We start from the raw sequence: 21,116 nt of genomic DNA on the forward strand, positions 1-21,116 counted from the left end.
AAATATAACAGTTTTAACACAGACTTACTTTGTGGAAATCATTTATTATAACTTGACCACTATTTCATAATTTTCTATCATTACACTTTCAAATTATAAAAAATCTTATATTGTTTTTCTAAGCTCATTTCAAAAAGTTTGGAAAATACAGTGCAGATTCAATTATCTGCTCGATAAACTTTAGACTTGACAAACATTATTTTCAAAGCTGTTACAACATTTTCCAATTTGTCAAATATATTCTTAAAAGTTAACAATAAATAAACAAAGCTATGGCGTTGAAAATTGCTAAACAAAATGTGTAATAACCATGATATTCAACTGTCGTAGAATAACAACTTTCAATTTGTCTCATTGGAAACTATTAGTTCCACTTAATTAACAATTTTTCATAGTCAAAAAAAGACATCAGAGCTAATCAACACTCTAAATACGACTTTCACGCATCGGCTAATCTGATACATCGTCATCGTCGTTGACTTCGTCGTCACCGATATTCATGACCTCGATCGCACCAAACAGCTGATAAATGTGGCGTGAAGCAATTTTGAAACGTCCAAATAAGGCCCAATTTCTGGCGGTTGGCCTCCAATCACTGTCACTTTTGTGTGATTCACGTTGCGACATTGACCTTTTTTTGTCATTTTCTCAAAAGTGAAAATGTCCAACGATACGAAGCTTGTTTTGGCAGTTTTTAACGTTTTATTTTTGTTTCATTTCAGGTCCTCACATACTTCCGCGAGGTGGTGCTGGACTTCAACCCGAAGAACTTCTACATCAAGCTGAACCTGTACAACATCACGAACCTGCGGCTACAGCGAACCGTGTACGGCCACCGGTCACCAAACGCGCTCAAGAGACGATCGAATCTCGTCTGAGGAAAAAGAAACACGCCACTGAGTAGTTGTATAGATTTAGGGCATCGCAGCTAAGACTAACGGTAGGCAACCCTAGAAGTATTATAAAACTGTTTAGCTGATAGATCGTCTAGGAGTTAAGTTTAATCACCGATAATACCCCGTTTCAAACGCGAAGTATTTTGCTAGGACTCACAAAACCAAAAAGAAGTATGTTGAAACTTGAATCGTATGTAGTATTTTATAGAAGAAGAAAAACACGTCAACTTTAAGAAAGTTACTCGTTTGCAAGATTGCACCATCGTCCCCACACTAACCGATTGTACAAACTTAAGTTTAGCGCTCAAAATCAGCCTTCCCTAAATCAAAACCATTGAAAATATCGATTCGTTCAAAAACATACCTCAAACATTACACAATCACAGCCAAACAAAATAAACGCAGGTCATTGAGACTGTAATCACACAACCCCCCGACAGGAATTTATGTCAAACAAACAAACCACAAATCGTTAAATACTCAGAAGTGAATAAATGGTGCTCGAACATACAAACAGAATAAATAAATGCAAATAAACAAACACAAACAGACACAAAACGTAGAAGAGACAGACTCGCTAATTTGAGTATAATGACAAATTCCCCAATTGAAAGTAGAAGTTATGAAAATTAACACGCAACCAACAACTATACATTTATGCAAATCGCGCCAAATGACACAATGCGGCGTTCCAAAGTGAAGTTGCTTTCCTTTTGGTGACGATCCATCTATGTCCCGAGCTTAGGTGGGCAAGTGAAAAGTGCTTAGGCAAATTTGTGCAGTCGCGTAATCACACGTATGAAGTGTGATATTGACGTTTGAGGATAGGAACTCCGGATGGCTGGCACCTGCCGATATGTGTCAATTATGCAATTGTAAATACAGATGTCTTGCGTTTGAGTTGTTTAATGAGAAAGAAATTATCCAATTTAGTATGAAGTTACAACAGTAATGAATTTATTTTTCAGTGAACTTTTTTTACCGGGATTATTTAAAAATTGTAAAAGATTCTGGAAAATAAAACATATAGATTTGTCTTCAAAAACACAGGCCTACAAATTTGGCCCGCCATTTAAAAACTTTGAGCACCCCTGCTATATAGAATCACTCGAAAAATGGACTTCTTAATTAGACCTCCTAGACCCACCTTCACGTATACGTATCTACTCGGGACCAAATTCAGCGCAAATGTCTGTGAGCAATTCTTCCCGAATTCCGGCAATGGATTTGTTTGTATTTTTTGATTTAGATAAAATTTGTGGGTCTCTTCCCTAAGATCAAAAAAGCCATTTTGTGTATTTGTTTCGCCTATACAAGGCTTCATACAATTTTGGCAGCTGACCATACAAAAATGGTTAGTAAATTGTAATTGTAACTTTAATTGGTTGCTATATCCTGTTAGTCAGACTTTTCATCAGGGCAAGGATGTGTACAAACCGGAAATTAAAATTTGAAGATCTGTGACTTTAAGAGGAATTTTCTGATCTATTTAGTATCATCGGCAAAGTTGTAGATAGAAGAATATTCAGAAAAAAATAATGCAATGCCATTTTTTTTACCGATTTTGAAATATAGTTTTTTTTTACAAAAAAAAACAATTTCCCAACATCCGTTTTTTTTTTTTGTTTTAAGGGAAAAAAACAAATTTGAGCTAAAGAGAATCATGGAAAAAAATATACATTTTACTTCCAAATTTCGTTTTACATCAGTTTTTGATGTAAAATCTAATATGCAAGTTTTAATCAAATTTTTCATAACGTGCACCATTTTCGAGATATATCCCAACTATTTGATTTCAACTACAAAAAATCTGTTTTTCCATTAAAACAGAAGTTTCTTGAAAGTTCAGATAATTTTTTGTCAAAAGAACATTGAAGATTGGACATCTGGTTGCTCAGATACAGTGGATTAAAGAAAAAGATACAGTCCAGAGTGGCCACTCAAGTAAGAAAAGTCGAGAATTCGCCAAAATATCAGCAAAAATCAGGAAAAAGTCGCGAAATTGTAAATTGGGAAAATTCTGGAATCCCGAGCTCACGCACTTGACAAAAAAGTTCTAACTCTTTAATAATTTTATAATCTTTTGTAGAATTTTCAAATCAATTACAGTCAATTTGTGAATTTTTATTTGAAATTCCTTTAAATGCAACTGAGAATTAAAATGCTATTTAAGGTATTACAATCCCAACAAGTTTTAAATGATTATGATGACATTTGTTTGACAAAGATTATCATAATAAAGTTAGTGAGTCAATAGATTTTGATTTATTTTTGACTTAGTTTATTAAAATAAAATGGAAACAGTAAACTTTTAACAGCTACAATTTAAAAAAGAGCCTGATTTCAACAACTATCACAACCTCAAGTTTTTATTCTGTTATATTTTTTTTAAATTGCTTAGCTATTTGGCAAATGAATCCAGCTTGAGTTTGGCAAAAGATTTTTTTTAAATGTAAACTAAATTAGGTTATTGCTGTTAGCATAATTATAATGCTAAACATTATTCAAATGTTAGATTTCCTTTTTTTTATAAGTAATGTTAAAAATATGGAAAAAGCTTGATATGAATAAATCGTAGAAGCTTAACAAACAATTAAAAATTAAACCGTTTTTGTGTTAAATAAAAAAACACATTTTAACTTGTTTAAAATATGAAAACAAATGATTAGAAAAATATTTCGATTTACCCCGTGAAATATCGGGATAGAGCTTTTCTTACATATGTGTTTCCAAATATCACAACAGCTGATTTTTTTTTATTTTATGTTCTCGAAAAAAAACCATTGTGGTTATAAGTTAGTTAAAAAATAACTCATTAGTTTAAGAATGTAACTATTTTTTTCTGAATAGTCTCAAACAATGCCCACTACGTGGTTCAAAACACCAAATCGACTAGAAAACTCCTTTTAAAGATACCGATGTTCTAATATTTACACGCCATTGTTGTGATCAATCGACGGTTTTTTTGTTTTTGCTTTCATAATCACACATTTGACTAAGATTTCAATTTCATAGTTCTATAACCTCATAAATATTGTAAAAAAAAAATGTTCATGCATTTTCTTTCGAAAGTTTTGATTTCCTATGAACCACCTCATTCCTGTGAGTCAAACTCATGCAATTTCATCGGGCACTTAACGTTGAAATAACAGCACTTTGCCGTTCAATTACAGCTTCTAAATGTGATTTAATTTGAAACCAGGTAATCAATAGCTTAATGAGAAGTGAGCAAAAAGGTTTCCAAATAATGTTTTAAGTTGTGAAAATGGATGAATTGAATGTATACAGGACTGAAACCTTAACTTGCAAAACATCTGAAAGTTTTCTTTAAATTTTCTATTTTTGCGCTGAAATCATCATGCAGTTCATCTTATTCACATTTCCAACATCCTCATAAAATCATTGACCGGAACATAATCAGCCGTCAAAGTTTTCCCTTCCATAGACTTTATTTTTGGGTTTAGAAACTTTTCTCAGCATTTCACCTTTCCCAGTCCTAGGTGGGGCCAAGTTTGCTGGCAAATTAGGATTTTCCATTTTTCCATGTCAATAAACGCATTGATAAGCGTTCGTGCCTTTCAAAAACTTTTCGGGGGAAACTTCCCTCCTCGAACCTGACACTAATTTCAATCAAACGAATGATCGGTGAACACCGGATGAGGTAAGGGGAACAATAAAGAAGGGTTTAATTAATGGTGACACGTCGGGAAAAAGGGGATTCGAAGGGAAAGTTTTGTGTCACGAGTCAGCGAACTTTCGTTATTGGATTTCAAGGTGAGTTTTGGGTATAATTGTGAGAGTCGTTTGAGATAAGGATCATTTAAGCATTTAAACATTCGATGTAAGTTCAAAATAATTCAGTTAAAACAAAAATACAAAAAAGTCCCAAAATCAATATGTGCCTTTCAACATGACAGTTATTAAAATCAGCTTTCAATCAAACCGCTCGTGATTGTTATTTAATTGATTTTTCTCCGCATAAAATTCCTGTCACCGAGGAAAAAACATCCCAAACAATCGCTCCCCACTCGTTAAAATAACATCAAAATTGGATCGGGGGTGCTAGAAAGATCCCCCGAAAAAAAACCAACTTTGCCGGATACCCGTTCGAAATTACATTTTGATTCCATTTTAAGGGTAAACCAAATTCAATTATTTGCGCTCTGCCGGCACACGATAATGTGACTCTCTTTTCCTTTTTTTGGACACGCAGCAATAGGAAAAGGAAAATTTCCAGAATTGACTGTGCGTGATGATGTTTACTCTAGCTCTCGTAACGTTCGTTCGGAAAACCCCCCGGAAGTGACGACGTGGAAATTGGGAAAATGGAACCGCACAAGCTGTTGTGCGGGATGTGATTTTGGTGGACGAGGGGGTTGAGCCAAATACTTTGCATTCCATTAAAAAGAAGCGTTCTTGGTGTCGTTCGTTGTGTTTTGCGAATGTGTTTAAATGGATTTTAGCACTTTGCCAGTGTCAATTGAAGTGATTTTTATCATTCCTAATTTTGCATAAGTACTGAGATGGAAACACGCTGCTAATCTAGTGTTTACATGTTAGGATTTTTAAAGCAAAATGTCACAGACAAAAAAGGGAAATTGTATAGCCAAAAAAGATTGTTTTACAAAAAAACAATCATCGAAGCTGCAAAATTAAAATGTTACAAATCTTTCTGTAAAAGCTTATCTAATTACTTGAATTGAATCTATTTATCTATGTCAAATGAAATGAAAAGCAACCTCAGGACACGAATCGCCCTACACTGTGAAAACATGCACTCTGGGTGCTCTATCAAAAGGCAAAAGTAAATAAAAGGGCGTGATGATAAGTGCTGGAAAAGCAGCAATTGAAAAATAAATAAAAGCGAAAAAACGCGAACGATGGCGTGTTTTGAAGATACAAAATAGATTGCCTACAGTTAATGAAAATTCATATTTCTTTTTAATTTGACGCACTTGATTTTTTTAAAAAAGAGTGCATTATTTATTATTTCTGAGGAATAGTCTAACTATTGGTAGAAATCCAATTAATATATTTTCAAGGCATCGTAGATTTATACTTTGTAGTATACAATTATTTTCTTTGAAAAACAAGAAATTGATGTATTTTGGACAATTTCTAGAAAGCACTCTACAACATTTCAATAGTTACTAAAACTTTTTTATGTTCCGTTGAGGCCGTTTCAAATATTTTTCAAAGTATTTGTCGTCCCCTCCCCCTTCAAATTCATGGCGACAAATCAGGAGGCATTTTTTATATAACTTTCAAATTTTAATGGAAATAGGAATCTAATCAACTGAAAATAATTTGAAATGCTCTAAAATTCTTTGTGTAAATATGGGTATTCGGCGCCGTCGCTCCGTGCCATACTTTCATACACTTAGGAGCCCAGGGCGGCGAAGTCCTTGTAGATAAAAGGAAGACACTAGTGGTTGGTACTAGCAATGGTGGCCGACAGCTATAAAGTCAACTTCGTTTTTTTTTTCGCATTTTCTTGCTTTGTTTTAATATTTGGCATGGCTGGGATCGAACAAAAATATTTTGATTTTTTTTAATTCTGTTGTACAGTACGGCAAAAAGTTTTTTTCGGCGAAAAAAAAATCCTCATTACTATTTATTACATTACATTATATTTTGAAATCTTATGATTCCAAAGCAACAATTTCTGTATTTTTTTTTTCGTTACAAAAAAAAACGTCAATATTTTGAAAACTCATGAGTGTGTAACAAAACTGGTGTAAAATCATTTTAAAAAACTTCTCCATATAAATAGTAATATCATGGCTTGTAATTTCATTGTTTATATTTTTTGTTTGCAACGGCCTAAGACTAACCAAAGTCGAGGAGAGGGACAATGCAATGACAATAAAATTAAAAATGAAATAACAAGCCAAGGTTTCAACATCTGAATGACAATGTTTTAAAATGCATTTCACCTACACCAGTTTAATTACACACTCATAAGTTCTCAAAATATCCAAAATTTGGATATATTTAATACTGATGTTTTTTTTTTCTGTCGCGAAAAATAAAAACAGAAATTCAAAATATTGTTGCTCAAAACATTTTCAACGAAAGAAAATGCATTTCAGAATATTTTCAAGTTATCTTACTCATATTTTCATGGAATTATCACAAAAATAACTTTATTTAAGACCTTTATTTTGGCAAGTTTCAATTCCACAATTCATACTACCAAAAGACAAACACATTACAATTTGCTAATGTTCATAACACACTTCAGCACTTCCTAATCGTGAAATTGAACCATAACCCCCATACCCAATGTTCTCTTGCTGACGGCATCGAAGAAAAACAAAATACCTAATTATTTAAAAAAATTGAAAATGAATCGAAATTCATAACAGTCTCTACTAGTCAGTTAAAAAATTATGGTAATTTTGCATCTGGGAAAGGATACATCTTTAATGTCAGAAAAAATGCTATTTTACCTCTGAAAATGTGTAATTTAACCAATTTGTTGGTGCAATATCAGTTATTATGCTAAATTGAGTTAAAATAACATCAATATAGAGGTAATATTCAACCTTCCAAATTTAAACAATTTTTTACTGTGTAGCCGGGGTATCATTGATAGAATGATGTTATTATTAGGAAATAAAAAACGCGACTTAAATAAATACAAACGGAATGGTATGGTCCCAAACTGAGCACGATATATCTATCTAAAAAGGGGTACATCTTTTATGTCAGAAAAAAGCTTTAATTTTACCTCTAATAATGTTTAAATTTACATCTGGCAGACGCTAGGAAAAAATATCTGTAATCCTAAAAAAATATCAAACTGGCGATAGTTGTATCTAGCTTACTAAGTCCGCGCCCCAACCCGCACGGCTAACTCGCCGCTATGAAAACTAAATGATCAAAGCCAATGTACCTCTATGTGTTCCGTACATTGTATACTGTATTTACTGCATATACGGTACATAGAGGTACATCGGCTTTGATCATCAAGTTTTCACAGCGGCGAGTTGGCCGTGCGGGTTGGGGCGCGGACTTAGTAAGCCAGATATAACTATCGCCGGTTTGATATTTTTTAAGATTACAGATATTTTTTCCTAGCGTCTGCCAGATATAAATTTACACATTAATTAAAGCTTTTTTCTGACATAAAAGATGTACCCCTTTTTAGATGTAATTTTACCATGTTTTTTTACTGTGTAGAAAAGTATTCAAATTTTATAAAGAAGCAGATTTAAACAAATTATTACAAGATTTGCAGTTAGTCTACTATAATTCTGGAGCAACACGAGAAAAGGGCGGATAAGCATTTTGACAGTTTGAACTATTTTGCTATTTCTCAAGCTTCAGGTAACTTTTTTTCCAAATTCGAAATGGGAAACATTAGCTGACCTCCACAGCTACCATTCAACACTATGGGTTTTGTAAAATAGTTGCTTATTACCTGGGAAATTGCAAAATAGTAGCAGCTGTCAAAATGCTTATGCGCCCTTTTCAAATGTTGCTCCAGAATTATGAAAATATTGATAAATAGTGTAATGTTTTTTTCATTAAAAATGATGTAGAATCGGAAAATGGACTGCATTTTCGGATTATTTGGACATCTTTACTCTAAAAAAAGAGAAAAATAGTTTTTAGATAAAAAGTGCTTTTGAGATAAAATTCAACATTATCTCCAGACTTAGCAAAGCAAAGCATTACGGGTCTGTACCATGCGGTAGGAGGTGCCACAATGGTCAATTCAATATTCTTAGAATATTTTATTGCTGCCCGATACAACCAAAAACATTATTTTGTTTCTTTATACGTTCCTATCTCTTGGAAATTATAGCCGAAGGATAGCCTACTCATCGTTGATTTCATTTAGATAGTCAAATTCCCCAAAAATAATACTCATAACAATACACACACCCTTTAACAATTGATTGAATTCCATCGTTTCATTCACGCATCCCTCGTGTGCCCTACTTTGACGAAAAACCTATCCACACCATAAATAAACACTCTTTCGAGGTGAAAGGAAAAGGATAACACTCAACTCGATTTCCATCCTCCCTGAACCCACTAACTCATCATGAACAAATGCGATGCTTTTTCCCCCTTCTCGTTTGCAATCAATCGCAAATTCGATATCATCTTTCTGATTGTGAAATTTGCGGTGTCCATTCATCGCTCGGACGAATCATTTGGAACAACCTCTCTGTCGAAAAAGGACGCTTCTTCTTCTGCCGCTGGCAAGGTTGGGAAGAGGATATTCTCTTCTAGGTGGCAACTATGAGCAGCTAAAATTAATTACGTTCCCTCTTCTGAACGAGATGCGATGATGATTGTTGACTGTAGAAATGAGAATAATTTCTGACCAGTCGATTCTTCGGAACTTTTGTGCGATTCTCTGTGATTTTGGCAACATCGTCTTGTTATCGTCTAAAAAGTGTCTTTTACATAATTGGTTCTTACAATTTTGAAAATTATACATCAAAAAGTGCTTTGTTAATTTTCCAATACTCCTCCATCTTTAAACGAATTGTCTATTTTTTTGGTTGATCTTTGTCAAAGTTGAAGGTATGATGTAAGACAGTGAGCAAGAGAGCAACGCTCTTTCCCTCAGATTAATCTCCTTTCTGCTGCTTTGCTCCCATTTGCTCTGCAGCGAGAGAGAACACGATTAAACAATATAGAATGAGAGAAAAATCTAGAGGAAAGAGAGTTGTGCTGTTGCCAACTGTCTTAACTTTTCGGCAGTCGCGCTACTTTTTGCACCATAAAAAACGACTTCCGAAAGGTTAAGCAAGATTATGCAGAGTTTATTGAATTACGGTTAAAAACTCTTCTATTCTGCTTTTCATTTACAGTGGACTCTCTCGTTGTCAATATTGAAGGGACCGTCGAGAGCGGGAGTTATCAAATTATAGAATGAAAAATCAAAGCAATCTATTTGAAGGGACTGAAAAATTTATTGACAGCTGGAGAAATATTGGTATCGAGAAGATCGACAGCCAGAGAGTCCACTGTAATATATTTTTGAAACATTTTTTTCTATATCGATTTGTTTTTATGAATCAATGATGATTACGAAGGAAAAAAAAATACATTTGCTAGAGAACTTCACCGGTTGTGTCCAAAGCAGAGAGAAAATGATCCTGGTGATATGATTTTATGACAATTCTATAGACCGAAGATATCAACGGTGTCAGTGGCACGAAAGGAGATATGCCATTATTGTTCGTTCGTTGATTGTTATTTGATTTCGGGGTCAGATCGTGATTTTATTTTCTCATTTTCATCGAAAGGAGGGCTGTGATTTTGTGGTGAATCAACTATGAGTAGGTAGGTTGAAGTGGCTCCTCTGGCTGATTGTAATTGAAGATGGATTTGATATGTATGCGAATCAAATTAATTATTATCTATAGCCTAAATATATGCCACTTTAACCAATTTTCAAGGTTTCAAAATTTCGGGGTATAATGAGTCTGCAACTGATTCCTACCAACCTTGATGTGGAAAAAACTCTAATTTATAATTCCTAAAGATAAATTAGAACGTGGCCAAACTTGACCGCCATACCCTATGCCCATAAAATACCAGATCAAAACATAAAACGCCACAAACAACCGACCATTACGACAGGTATTTCTTGCAGGTGATGTTGATGTGTAAGTGTCAGAAAGAAATCCCAAAGCAAGAGAGGATCGAAGAAAGGTGACTGAGCCGGTTCTGATCTCTGCTGCCAGTTGCCATGGTTGCGTACAAGTGGGCTTAGTTCTTCAGATTTTCGGCTTGTTTGGTGGTATTTCGTGATCAAAAGTGCCTTAAATTAGTGTTATTTTGTGCATTGTGATGAGGTTTAGTGTTTGTGAGAAAAATTTACAGAAAAATCAATCGATTGAAACGATTTTGGATGAATTGAAGTTATCCAAATTTTGGGCAACTCGATTTGAAGATCATTATTTTCGTTCGTTGATCGTTGGCTCGTGGTGTGAGTGTTGAGAAAGAGTTGCCTTCACCTGGCACCAATATTTGCGCAAGGAAGTTGCGATCGCGGCTGCACGTGTGGTAGTGGTACAGAAGCACATGTTGTTTATGTTTTCGGCGCGTTTGTTTGAGTGTCGTTTTGTGTAAGGTGTGTTTTCAAAACAAATCGCGAAAACGTGACCTACCGATCGTTTGTTTGTTTACATTTGCGCTAGAGCACGTTGAAGAGCTAGAAGTAAAGTTTCGCGTTCGCGATCGATTTTTCCCCTCGAGAAAAAAGCTCACAAAGCTAGTTTGAATGAAATACGAAATCAGCTATCACAGCGATACCACGAGCGAGGGTGCGATGGGAAGCCGTGCGCAGTCCGTGATCTGTGACAAGGTGCTGGCCGGGCTGCCCCAGCTGCTCGACGATCTGCAGAAGCTGTCCGAGGATCAGGACACCGCGGACGTCGTGTTTATCCTCGGGACCTCCGAGGAGCGCATTTTTGCGCACCGGATCATCTTGATGGCTAGGTTGGATTGAATTGAAACATATTTAAACTCAAAACTAATAAGGTTAATTTAGATGCAAATCATTCCAAAACACAAAACGCGGTGAGATCTGTCGCATTCCGGGTTGTTCGGTGTTGCCATCTGCCCCGGGCGCTCCCTCACCGATTCGACTGCCACACATCGAAGCGGACATCTTTCGGCAGTTTATCCTCTACGTTTACACTGCGAAGGTATGACTCGGACCAGAGCGGTTTGTGTCTTTTCCGAAGAAACTTAAGTTTAGGGTGGGTGTCATGGCTAAAGACTAAAGAATTACTTCGTTAAAGAAAGACATGAACCGTAAAGCACTTTAAAATTCACTACTAAAATAACTTATCAACACTTTTAGATCATGCTGCAAGATTCGAAGGTGTTTGAAATGATGACACTGGCGCAGGATTTGGGCGTGGAAGAGTTAAAAATTGCCTGCGAGGAACACGTCAGAACGACGATGTCGGTTGCGAATGCTTGCACGTTTTTGGCTGCCGTTATGGAAATCCAGGATAAGGCTTCGGGTAAGTGAATTGTACACTTTTTTGGAAGTATTCACGGTACAATGCGGGAACGATCGAAACCAATTCTACGAATATTTCTGATTTTCTGATTAAACGTGTACTGAATTGTAATGCGGATACATCAGATTTTTATAGATATTCACGAATTCACAAACTCTAAACAGGGTTTTAAAGGTAATAGATTTCTCTACAAATCTATTGTATAACATATTTTCCAAAGGTCAGATCAATGAAAAACCGTAAAATTCTTAAAAAAGCAATTTTTAACCAATACAATATTCTATGTATATAAAAAATTTCGACGGTTTTGTTCGAACGCGAATCAGTTCAATACGAAGGGTCGGATCGAGGTGCTCTTTGTTGCGTTGGGTTCGTATAAGCCCAAGGAAGGTTCTTACGCTAACTAATTGACACTTTGGCCACTCTGGAACCGGTTCCGGAACATCGGCAAATTGTATGGTGAAAGTTACGTAAAATCAAAGTTTGATCACAGGAGGCTGAAGCCGAAAACGTCAACAAACGAAGGCAGAACGAAGTTTGTCGGGTTAGGCTTGTTTTTTATATAGGGGAAATAAACCCATTTTAAGCCTAATAAGCGGTCTTGTTTGAATGATGCTGGATAATCTGGAGTGTTATTTGAAATTCAGTAAAACCAAGTACACCAACGAGTAGAGCAACTTTTTGTGAACATTTCTGTTTATTTTCACTTTTATTAAAAGTTATGCTATTCCTTTTACAAGCATTTTAAAAAAATATTTCAAAAACGCATTCTAATCAGTCGTGTGCATTGGGCCACGCCCATTTTTCTATTTTCAGCTTAGTTCTTTTTTTCTTCCAACGCTCGTTTGGGTCTGCTTCGTGCTGCCAACATTGATGAAATTTTGAGCGAACACTCACGAAAAGTAGCATTTATAGAGAAAGTTTCTTGGCAACACCACAAGCGCTGCTGGTGGTGTTGGTGGCCACCCTTTGTTCTTTATTTGCCTTCGCTTCTCGCTCGGTTTTCTTCAGCCTTCGATTAGAATGGATGGTCAAAATTGAAACGTCAAAAGACTTAGCGCGTTTGTTTTTTTGATGGCGCTTGCTAATTATTTACATGTTTCGGGATTATTTTTCAAGTGAGTGACTAAGTAACGGTCAAAAGAACATGTAGCCGGTAGTTGGAAGCAATTTTATATCTTAAGCGCTTTGAAATCGTTAGCGCAAGCAAAAAGATATTGATGGCGACTTTCGTTAAGCAGTTAACCTCTGATCTTGCGTGTGGATGTGTGTGCCACCAAAATGATGAGAAATGGTCTCGCAAAATAGAAATTATGATCAAAAGTGCATTAAATTTGATCTTTTTGGCCAGTAAGTGGCATACATTTGCGTGCTTACTCGAGGCGGTGCTGTTGCTGGTAAGTTTACAGCCTAAATAGTATTTTTGGAGCTTTAATCGAGCATCAAACTCTCCATATGACGAAGATAGGTGTTTGATTAGAAAGGGTATATTTCCCCTAAATAGATTGTGGTTCAGGCTGGTAAAACACAACTTTCTACGTATATATCCAAACCAATGGGTATCTAGGTTAATAATATTTGTTCCAGCCACACCGTGTGGGGGCCGAAATAATTGAGAGATTCGACAGAAACGTGCACGCATCCTGGTGGCGAGTAGAATTACTACGCAACGATGTTCGGAATGACAGCGTGCTCGGAAATATTATTATTTTTGCAGTTTTTGATTTTTATTTCCTTCAAATATTTTTTAACGTCGATGAAAGTTATTTTAAAGTGTGGCAATCGCATAAACGAATCGAATGATGTATAAATCTTAGGGGCTGAGTTAGTTTTTCATGTTTTTTCCTCAAATTTACCAAAAAGATCTTTTGAAAAATTGATTTAAATAAGCTTTATTTGATTGATAATGCTCCTTATGTGTGTATTATAGCTACAACAAACTATTAGAGTCATATTACAGCATAATTACAAGAATTTTCTCAAAAAATTGCCAGTTTTTCGAATTTTTCCAAAAATTTCCAAAAAATCACCAAAATGCACTTTTAAGGTTAATATTTTGGTCAAACGGGAAGAAAACTAAAGTTTAAACACTTTTTTATGATATTTCATCATTACTTCTAACTTTTGCAACATTTAACTCAAGTTATCCAAAATATCGATCATCTTTTTAGAAAAATCGTTAAAATAAAATACCAGTCACAATTAATCACTACAAATCACCACGCATTATGATCGTTAGCGAAATTGCCACACTTTGCAATACCCCACTTTTCTGAAAATGCTTGATTTTTCATTATAAACGCGATTTTTCTCTAAAAACTGCTCAAACTGCATGGGGGCTGTCATTCCGAACACCGCTGGAACAACAGCGAACCTAGCGGAAAAAACGTCGTCGAATTCTTCAATTAGACCTGGCCGTATTTTATTTGTCCATTAGGGTGAACTACGCCATGTTAGGGTGGTTCAAAAAAATTACCATTTGCATCGAGTTGCGTCTTTCAATTACGTAAACTTCATTATCCAAAAAAAGAATAGGTCATTGTTCAAATTTTAAAGTGTTACTGTTTAAAAAAAATCAATTTTCGTCATTTTCTCTTCATTTCTTTTTTTTGCGCTCCACCATATTTTGATATATTACCGTCACCAGGGGTGACATTGAAGACATTTCATTATTTTTGTATGACCCAATGTCACCCTTGTTGACGGTACGTACAATTTTCCAAGTAATCCGATAAAAATAGTTTCAGACATAGGCTCATTGGTACCGAGACCTTCAAAACAGCATTAAATGTGTTCTTACGACATTTTCAGATATCAGGCTAGAATTTTTGAAACTTTAAACTAATTTTCCTTAAAGTCTTAGGGGGAGAGGGGGTAATATGCACCCCCTAAGGGAAAACTGTGATTTCTCAACCATAACATCAATTCTGTGGAAGAATTTTGTTAGATGTTCAAAAACAACTATTATTCTTCGTCACCCATGTGTAAAAATCTTGAAAACCCCTAAAAATTGTTTAAAAATGCATATTTCTAAAAATATTTTTGATTCATTCCAAACAATCATGCGGGGCAATATGCTCCACAACATTGGGGCAAAATGCACTACAACAACGGGGCAAAATGCACCACAACAATGGGGCAAAATGCACCGGGTAAAAGCAGTTTTCACTAGTCACCACTAGATGACACCGCTGTTTTTACAAAGGAGCATCACAGTGGTGCATTTTGCCCCGAAAACGCTTATTACATAAAATTTAATTATTTTTTTTTTTATGTTTTTGGACTCATCTATCTATAGAATAATGAAGATTGTGGTAAAAACTATATAAAAAAAAACATAGAATATCATTAAATGCTTTTTATATTATCCAAAAATCATATTAAAAGTTCAAAAAAATTAGATCAAAACACAACATTTTAAAGTTTTGCAAATAACTTTGGCTGTTTTTATCCTATCATGCTCAAACTTTTCCAGCATAGTTTTACAATGTTAAGCTTCCAATTTCTATGTTTTTTCCCCGGAAAATTCTTCCTAATATCGAGAAAAGCTGGGGGTGCGTTTTGCCCCGGGGGTGCATATTACCCCCTACTACCTTTCATTTGTGTCCATGCGACCAAAAACCGGTAAAATCGGCTATTCGTCGATCATCGACTGTAATTTTTCATATATTGAACTGAATCACCCTGTACAATCGAATATTAGTAAACAAAAACAATTAACAAAAAAAAAACCTTTGGGGAAATAGATTGATTTAATATTTTTAAGCAAGCTTAACAAGTATTTTTAACTAAAGGTAATATATAAGGAGTGAGGATGGCACTAACCATTGACTTAGGATGTTTGGAAGTATAGCTATCATGTTTTTTTGATCAGTTTAAAGTATTTAATTTCAACGATTTTTCTAAACAGCTGACCGATATTTTTGATAATTTGAGCTAAACAATGAAAAGTTTTAAGCAATAATTATTGTCATTGATTGGGCTGACAAGTTCCAGGAAGGTTTAATGTTTGCTTTTAGAAAATTAAAAAAAAAGCTTTACTCAGAAATCTTTAAAATTGCGTGCACAGTTTACTGACCATGTTCGCATAAATGTCCCATATGCAAAAACAGCGAGCTGAGAAAAACGCATTTGAAGTTTGTCCCACACATAAGGCTACGTGTTAAGTTTTGAGCATGAGCATGAGCATGAGCATGAGCATGGTTGACTGCCAATGAGCTGCTACTCCGTTATTGACAGATCAGCTGAAGTTAAACAATGAATCAAAAATGATCAGTGGGAGCCAACCATCCGTTCACTGTTTAACCTCTGAAGATCCCTACTTTATTAGTCAATACCGGCGCCCTCCCAAGAAGCCTGCAGTTCAACGAAAGTTGAAGTTGCAGACTCATCAAACACATAGTTTGTCGCTATATACTTGTTGATACCGCTTGAGACCGTTGAATCCACAGCATCTCCTTCAAGCATCACGTGATTAATATTTTTTTGGGTTAGTAGGATAAGGTATTGGCTTTTCGATGCCTCCCGAGCTACGACGCTATGGGGAGGACTTTCATAACAGACCCGTCGGCGAGCCTTCCGAGCAACGATGCTATGGGAAGGTCTTTCTGGTTAATACACAAAATCACTCACACACAGTTATTTTGCTCCACTATTAAATCGACGATCCAAAATGTCAGTGCGTCTTTCGATCTTTATATAGAAATTGCTTTTTCACCGCAAAAAAATAAAACCTTATTCGAAAAATTTAAACACAATCCACCCGACGCCGTGCCTCCCGATCGACGATGATATAGGAAGGGCTTTGAAAATCACAAAAAATCACTTTTCACTCCGAATATTGTTTTACGACCACGCGCTCCCTTTGCCAATTATGCACTGATGACGCTGCATTTTCAGAGGGTAATCTTCTCCTCGCAGCACACAATTCACGACAAAAATGCGAAACAAAAGGCACAAAAAAAATCACTTTTCACTCCGAATAATTGTTTTACGACCACGCGCTCCCTTTGTCAATTATGCACTCCATAAGGCTACGTGTTAAGTTTTCGTGAAAAAACTGGATTTCCTTCTGATTTCTAGAACAATGTACTGGATGTTATAGGCTTTTCTGAAAGAGCACACGATTTTGAACCAAACTGCATCATTAACTCAAAAACGACAAAAATGCATATGGGACATTTATGCGATCATGGGCAGTTTAGGAATCGTCAAAAAAAAATCGCATTACTGAAGTTGCGCTCTGTCTGCAGAGTGTCATGGGGGGTGACCCACTGTATTTTTTGCCTCCTGATTTTTTGGACCAATTTTGAAGAAGGGGGAAGGCGACATAAACTTTGAAGATGTTTGCCACGGCCTTAGTATTCTAACAATGATTTTTACAGTTTGTTGTATTGTTAAAATACTTAGGCCGTTGCAAATATATTCAAAGTCGAAGAATAAACTCAATTTTAATCAATTTTCAAAAGAGTTGTTTTTGGATATTATGAGGAAAAAAGAATGAAAAACTAACCCAGTCGCTATAGCCGGTTAACCGGTGTTCGAACCGGTTGTTGTGTTTAAAACATAATTCGTATACGATTCTAGTTAGATTCCGTTTCAGAATTCGAATTGGGTCCAAAAATTAAGCCTAAATTTGTGATTTTATTGTTCACAACGATTAGACTTATTTTTTCTGAGTTCAATGACCTTTTGCAAAGGCTTTCAAATGGATTTATAAATCAATTTAAAACAATTAACTTTGCGACCGGCCCTTCTTGATAGCAACGGTCCTACTATCTATCAAAAATTTTTGTCTTTTCAATTTATTTTTTTTTGCATTAAAATGAATAAAAGTAATAGAGAATTTGCAGCAAAGCTAAAAGACGCGTGTCGCCACCTATGAACAAATAGCGTAAACCTATGATTTTTAGAAAAAATGTGTTTTTTCCTTCCTAATCATCATTTTTATAAAACTTATGCCGGATTCGGACGAGAAAAATTATTTCCAACAATTTGGTGTATAACTTTCCAATATTTGTTTGATTTTTCTATGAGAAAACTGTAGATTTAGAAAAAGATAGTAATTTGGACTATTTGGCAAGATAGGCTGTCAAAAAAAAGATTGATGCAGGGAATCATGAGAAATAAGCGATTTTGTTCTTTAATCGACAGAAAGGCATACGACTTTAGGCAAGTAACCTCATTTTGGCGCCACCTACATTTGAAACGCAGTCGCGCTGCAAAACCTCAATTGAGGTTTTGCAGCGCGACTGTGTTTCAAATGTAGGTGGCGCCAAAATGAGGTTACTTGCCAAAAATCGCATTTCTTTCTGCTGGATTGAAGAACAAAATCGCTTATTTCTCATGATTCCCTGCATCAATCTTAATGAAACTGGTTGCAAAAGACGAGAAAAATTTTTTGCTTTAAAATAATGAACATCATATTTTGGGCGCGCAAAAATTTGTGACCTTTTTCTTTAAAAAACATGTTTTGGAACACGAAAAAATGAGTTTCCCCGTATATATCAATGAAATAATCAGTTATATAGTTGATAACAGATCTGTTAACGTATATTCAACAATTTGTATTGATTTTTGACAGACTTTCTAGCCAAATAGTCCAAATTACTATCTTTTTCTAAATCTACAGTTTTCTCATAGAAAAATCAAACAAATATTGGAAAGTTATACACCAAATTGTTGGAAATAATTTTTCTCATCCGAATCCGGCATAAGTTTTATAATAATGTTGATTAAGAAGGAAAAAACACATTTTTTCTAAAAATCATAGGTTTACGCTATTTGTTCATAGGTGGCGACACGCGTCTTTTAGCTTTGCTGCAAATCCTCTATCAGAAATGGGATTTAATCGTGTTTATTACCGTTGTATATTTAAAAAATTACATGAGGCTTTAGGACCCTATTGAACTGACTGGGGTAGTGCTTCTACTCGCCACCAGGATGCGTGTATGTTTCCGTCGAATTACTCAACTTTAGTTTGCCATAAAACTTTATTTATGTCTTTTCGCTTCACTGTCACCTGCTTCTCACTAGAGCAACTTTTTGTAAAGCAGCTACTCGCCACCAGGTTGCATTACAGGCATGTGTTGCCGCTGTAATCAAATTATAGCAAAATGCTAGCAGCGGTACTCCCAAAGAATCACCACAAGGGTTCACTTCTGACACCTGCCCACTTCTGTCAAGCGGCTTGTTTTCATTCTTCGACCGCGTCCCTCTCGCTTCGGCCAAACGTTTTGTGTAATTTCCCCGCGAGAGCAAGCAGACAAAAAACCGGCCTCCAAAATGTCGTTCAAGGGCTCCAAGGTGCAGAAGGTGATGGTCCAACCCATCAACCTGATCTTCCGCTACCTGCAGAACCGATCCCGCGTGCAAGTTTGGCTGTACGAGAACACCCACCTCCGGATAGAGGGACACATCGGTAAGCGCTCGGTTCTAACCTCAATCTGGTCCGGTCCCCGGAGGAAGGAAAGTAAACAGAGTTCTAATCCGGATCGCGTTTCTTTTGCAGTCGGATTCGACGAGTACATGAACCTGGTGCTGGACGAAGCCGAGGAGTACAACATCAAGAAGCAGAACCGGCGCACCCTCGGCCGGATCATGCTCAAGGGGGACAACATTACGCTCATCCAGAACGTTCAGGCGAATTGAGGCGGGGACGGAGCTGACCATCAACTTGAATTAACTTTAACTTTTTTAATATCTCTCGTGTGAACTTGTGTGAGGGGAGAGAGAGAACCATCTTCTGAGGATTAATGTCATTTAAATGCCGATTCAGTTATTTTGTAAGACTAGTGAACGAAGTTTCGTCCGGGAAGAATTTGAAGGCGAATCGTTTACGAATTAAAACAATCTTTTTGCTGTAAAGTGAAAAAATACTGCTGTAAAGTTAGAATAAATGGAAGGAAAATGAATTCAAAATCGAAATGTGTTTTTAGTGTAGTTTGCTAGAAAAATCAGAAATTTGATTAAAGTAGTGCACAATTTAATTGGGAAAATCATAATTATTTTCAGGTGCGAAATTCGCAGCTCCATTTTTGGAAAAGTGCATCACATACATTGCGGAGAATGCGTCCGAGTGCGTCAAGACGAATGCGTTTCTGAACCTCACCAAGGAGGGACTGATTCAGGTCATTTCGTATGACAATGTAAGTATGGCATTTTGGTTTACTCGAATTCTTTCAACTGCATTTTCAAATAATTCTAGAGCTGATTTAAATGTACTGGGTAAAACTAGGGTGACCCGGGCCCACTAGTCCAGAAATAGTTGGGAATATGACAAAATCTGCGAATATCGGGAAAAGAGTAATGTCCAAAACATATTGTTTGCAAAATATGTTCTACTACTTGAAGATTTCTCGCCCATGGCGCAAAAAAAATATTTTGTTTTAAACGATTTTTTGAAAATCTTAGGGTTGGAAGTTTAACTTGTTTTATGTGACATTGCCAATGTTTTAAAAAAATATTTTTTTCAGGGGTCATCTCCGGTTATGTTTTTTTTACTAATATTTAATATTTATATGTTTTTCCTAAATAAGTATGCAGTAATTTTGTAAATGTCCCAGACTATGCTTCTACGCATTTTTTCTATAATTCAAATAGTGTATCAAAAATGTTAAAAAAAATAAGTAGATGTAAAAACATAAAAAAAAACATAAAAGGCAGAAGGTATAAGGAAGCGTTATTTTATTACGTAACGTAAAATTTGGGATTTTTGACCCCCCCCCCCCCCCCCCCTTCGTAACAAATCATAACAGATGAGCGATCCCCCCAACCCCCCCTGTAACGCGTAACACAAGGTCGTTTTGCAATTTTTTATGAATGTTTATATGAAAATTTTGCGTTACGTAACATAATTTTTCATCACACCCCCTCCCCAATTTTCGTAACAGACACCGACACGCCCCCCCCCCTCCTTACTGCGTTACGTAATAAAAGAACGCTCCCTAATGACAGGAGATGATAGAATTAGCCAAATAGGTATTGCGCGTATTCCCGAGAAAGACACGCGGCAAACCAGCCTCGAACAACGCGCCGCACTTTCGGCAAATGCGCGCTGTCAAATCCCATACTGCACGTTTTGTTTTTGTTGATCTTCTTCTTCAAATCACCTGGCATTGTTGGCAAATATGTTTTTAATTGCACCAAAAGTGCAGAAAATCGCTGGCAATAATGTTTACGGCACATTCTGAAATGCCGCGTGGCGTGTACCTTTGAA

At 35.9% G+C, this 21,116-nt stretch overlaps 3 protein-coding genes across 4 annotated transcripts in view; all 3 read left to right on the forward strand.

Moving 5' to 3' along the window:
• The window catches only part of LOC120424599 (uncharacterized), an 81,912-nt gene that overhangs the window by 11,553 nt on the left and 49,243 nt on the right, over positions 1-21,116 (forward strand). Inside the window, exon 3 of one of the 2 annotated variants that reach the window (XR_008211991.1) lies at positions 723-1,301. Coding sequence is in view for 1 of the 2 variants with exons in the window: in XM_039588763.2 (XP_039444697.1) it covers positions 723-878 (156 nt within the window). In the remaining variant the exon portion in view is untranslated. Of the gene's footprint in view, positions 1-722; positions 1,444-21,116 lie in introns of those variants that run through there. The other variant, XM_039588763.2, reaches the window with a different exon arrangement.
• Positions 10,510-20,111, forward strand: LOC120424595 (BTB/POZ domain-containing protein 19-like). Its single transcript, XM_039588758.2, has 5 exons — positions 10,510-11,366; positions 11,419-11,575; positions 11,734-11,899; positions 19,913-20,046; positions 20,106-20,111. The coding sequence occupies exons 1-5, from the start codon at positions 11,149-11,151 to the stop codon at positions 20,109-20,111; spliced, it is 681 nt and encodes a 226-aa protein (XP_039444692.1). The 5' UTR covers positions 10,510-11,148.
• On the forward strand, positions 19,080-19,819 carry LOC120424597 (probable small nuclear ribonucleoprotein E). The gene is made up of 2 exons (XM_039588761.2): positions 19,080-19,319; positions 19,410-19,819. The coding sequence occupies exons 1-2, from the start codon at positions 19,184-19,186 to the stop codon at positions 19,547-19,549; spliced, it is 276 nt and encodes a 91-aa protein (XP_039444695.1). The 5' UTR covers positions 19,080-19,183; the 3' UTR covers positions 19,550-19,819.

The sequence above is a fragment of the Culex pipiens genome, chromosome 2, assembly GCF_016801865.2.
Source record: "Culex pipiens pallens isolate TS chromosome 2, TS_CPP_V2, whole genome shotgun sequence".
NCBI classification, from domain to species: Eukaryota; Metazoa; Arthropoda; class Insecta; order Diptera; family Culicidae; genus Culex; species Culex pipiens.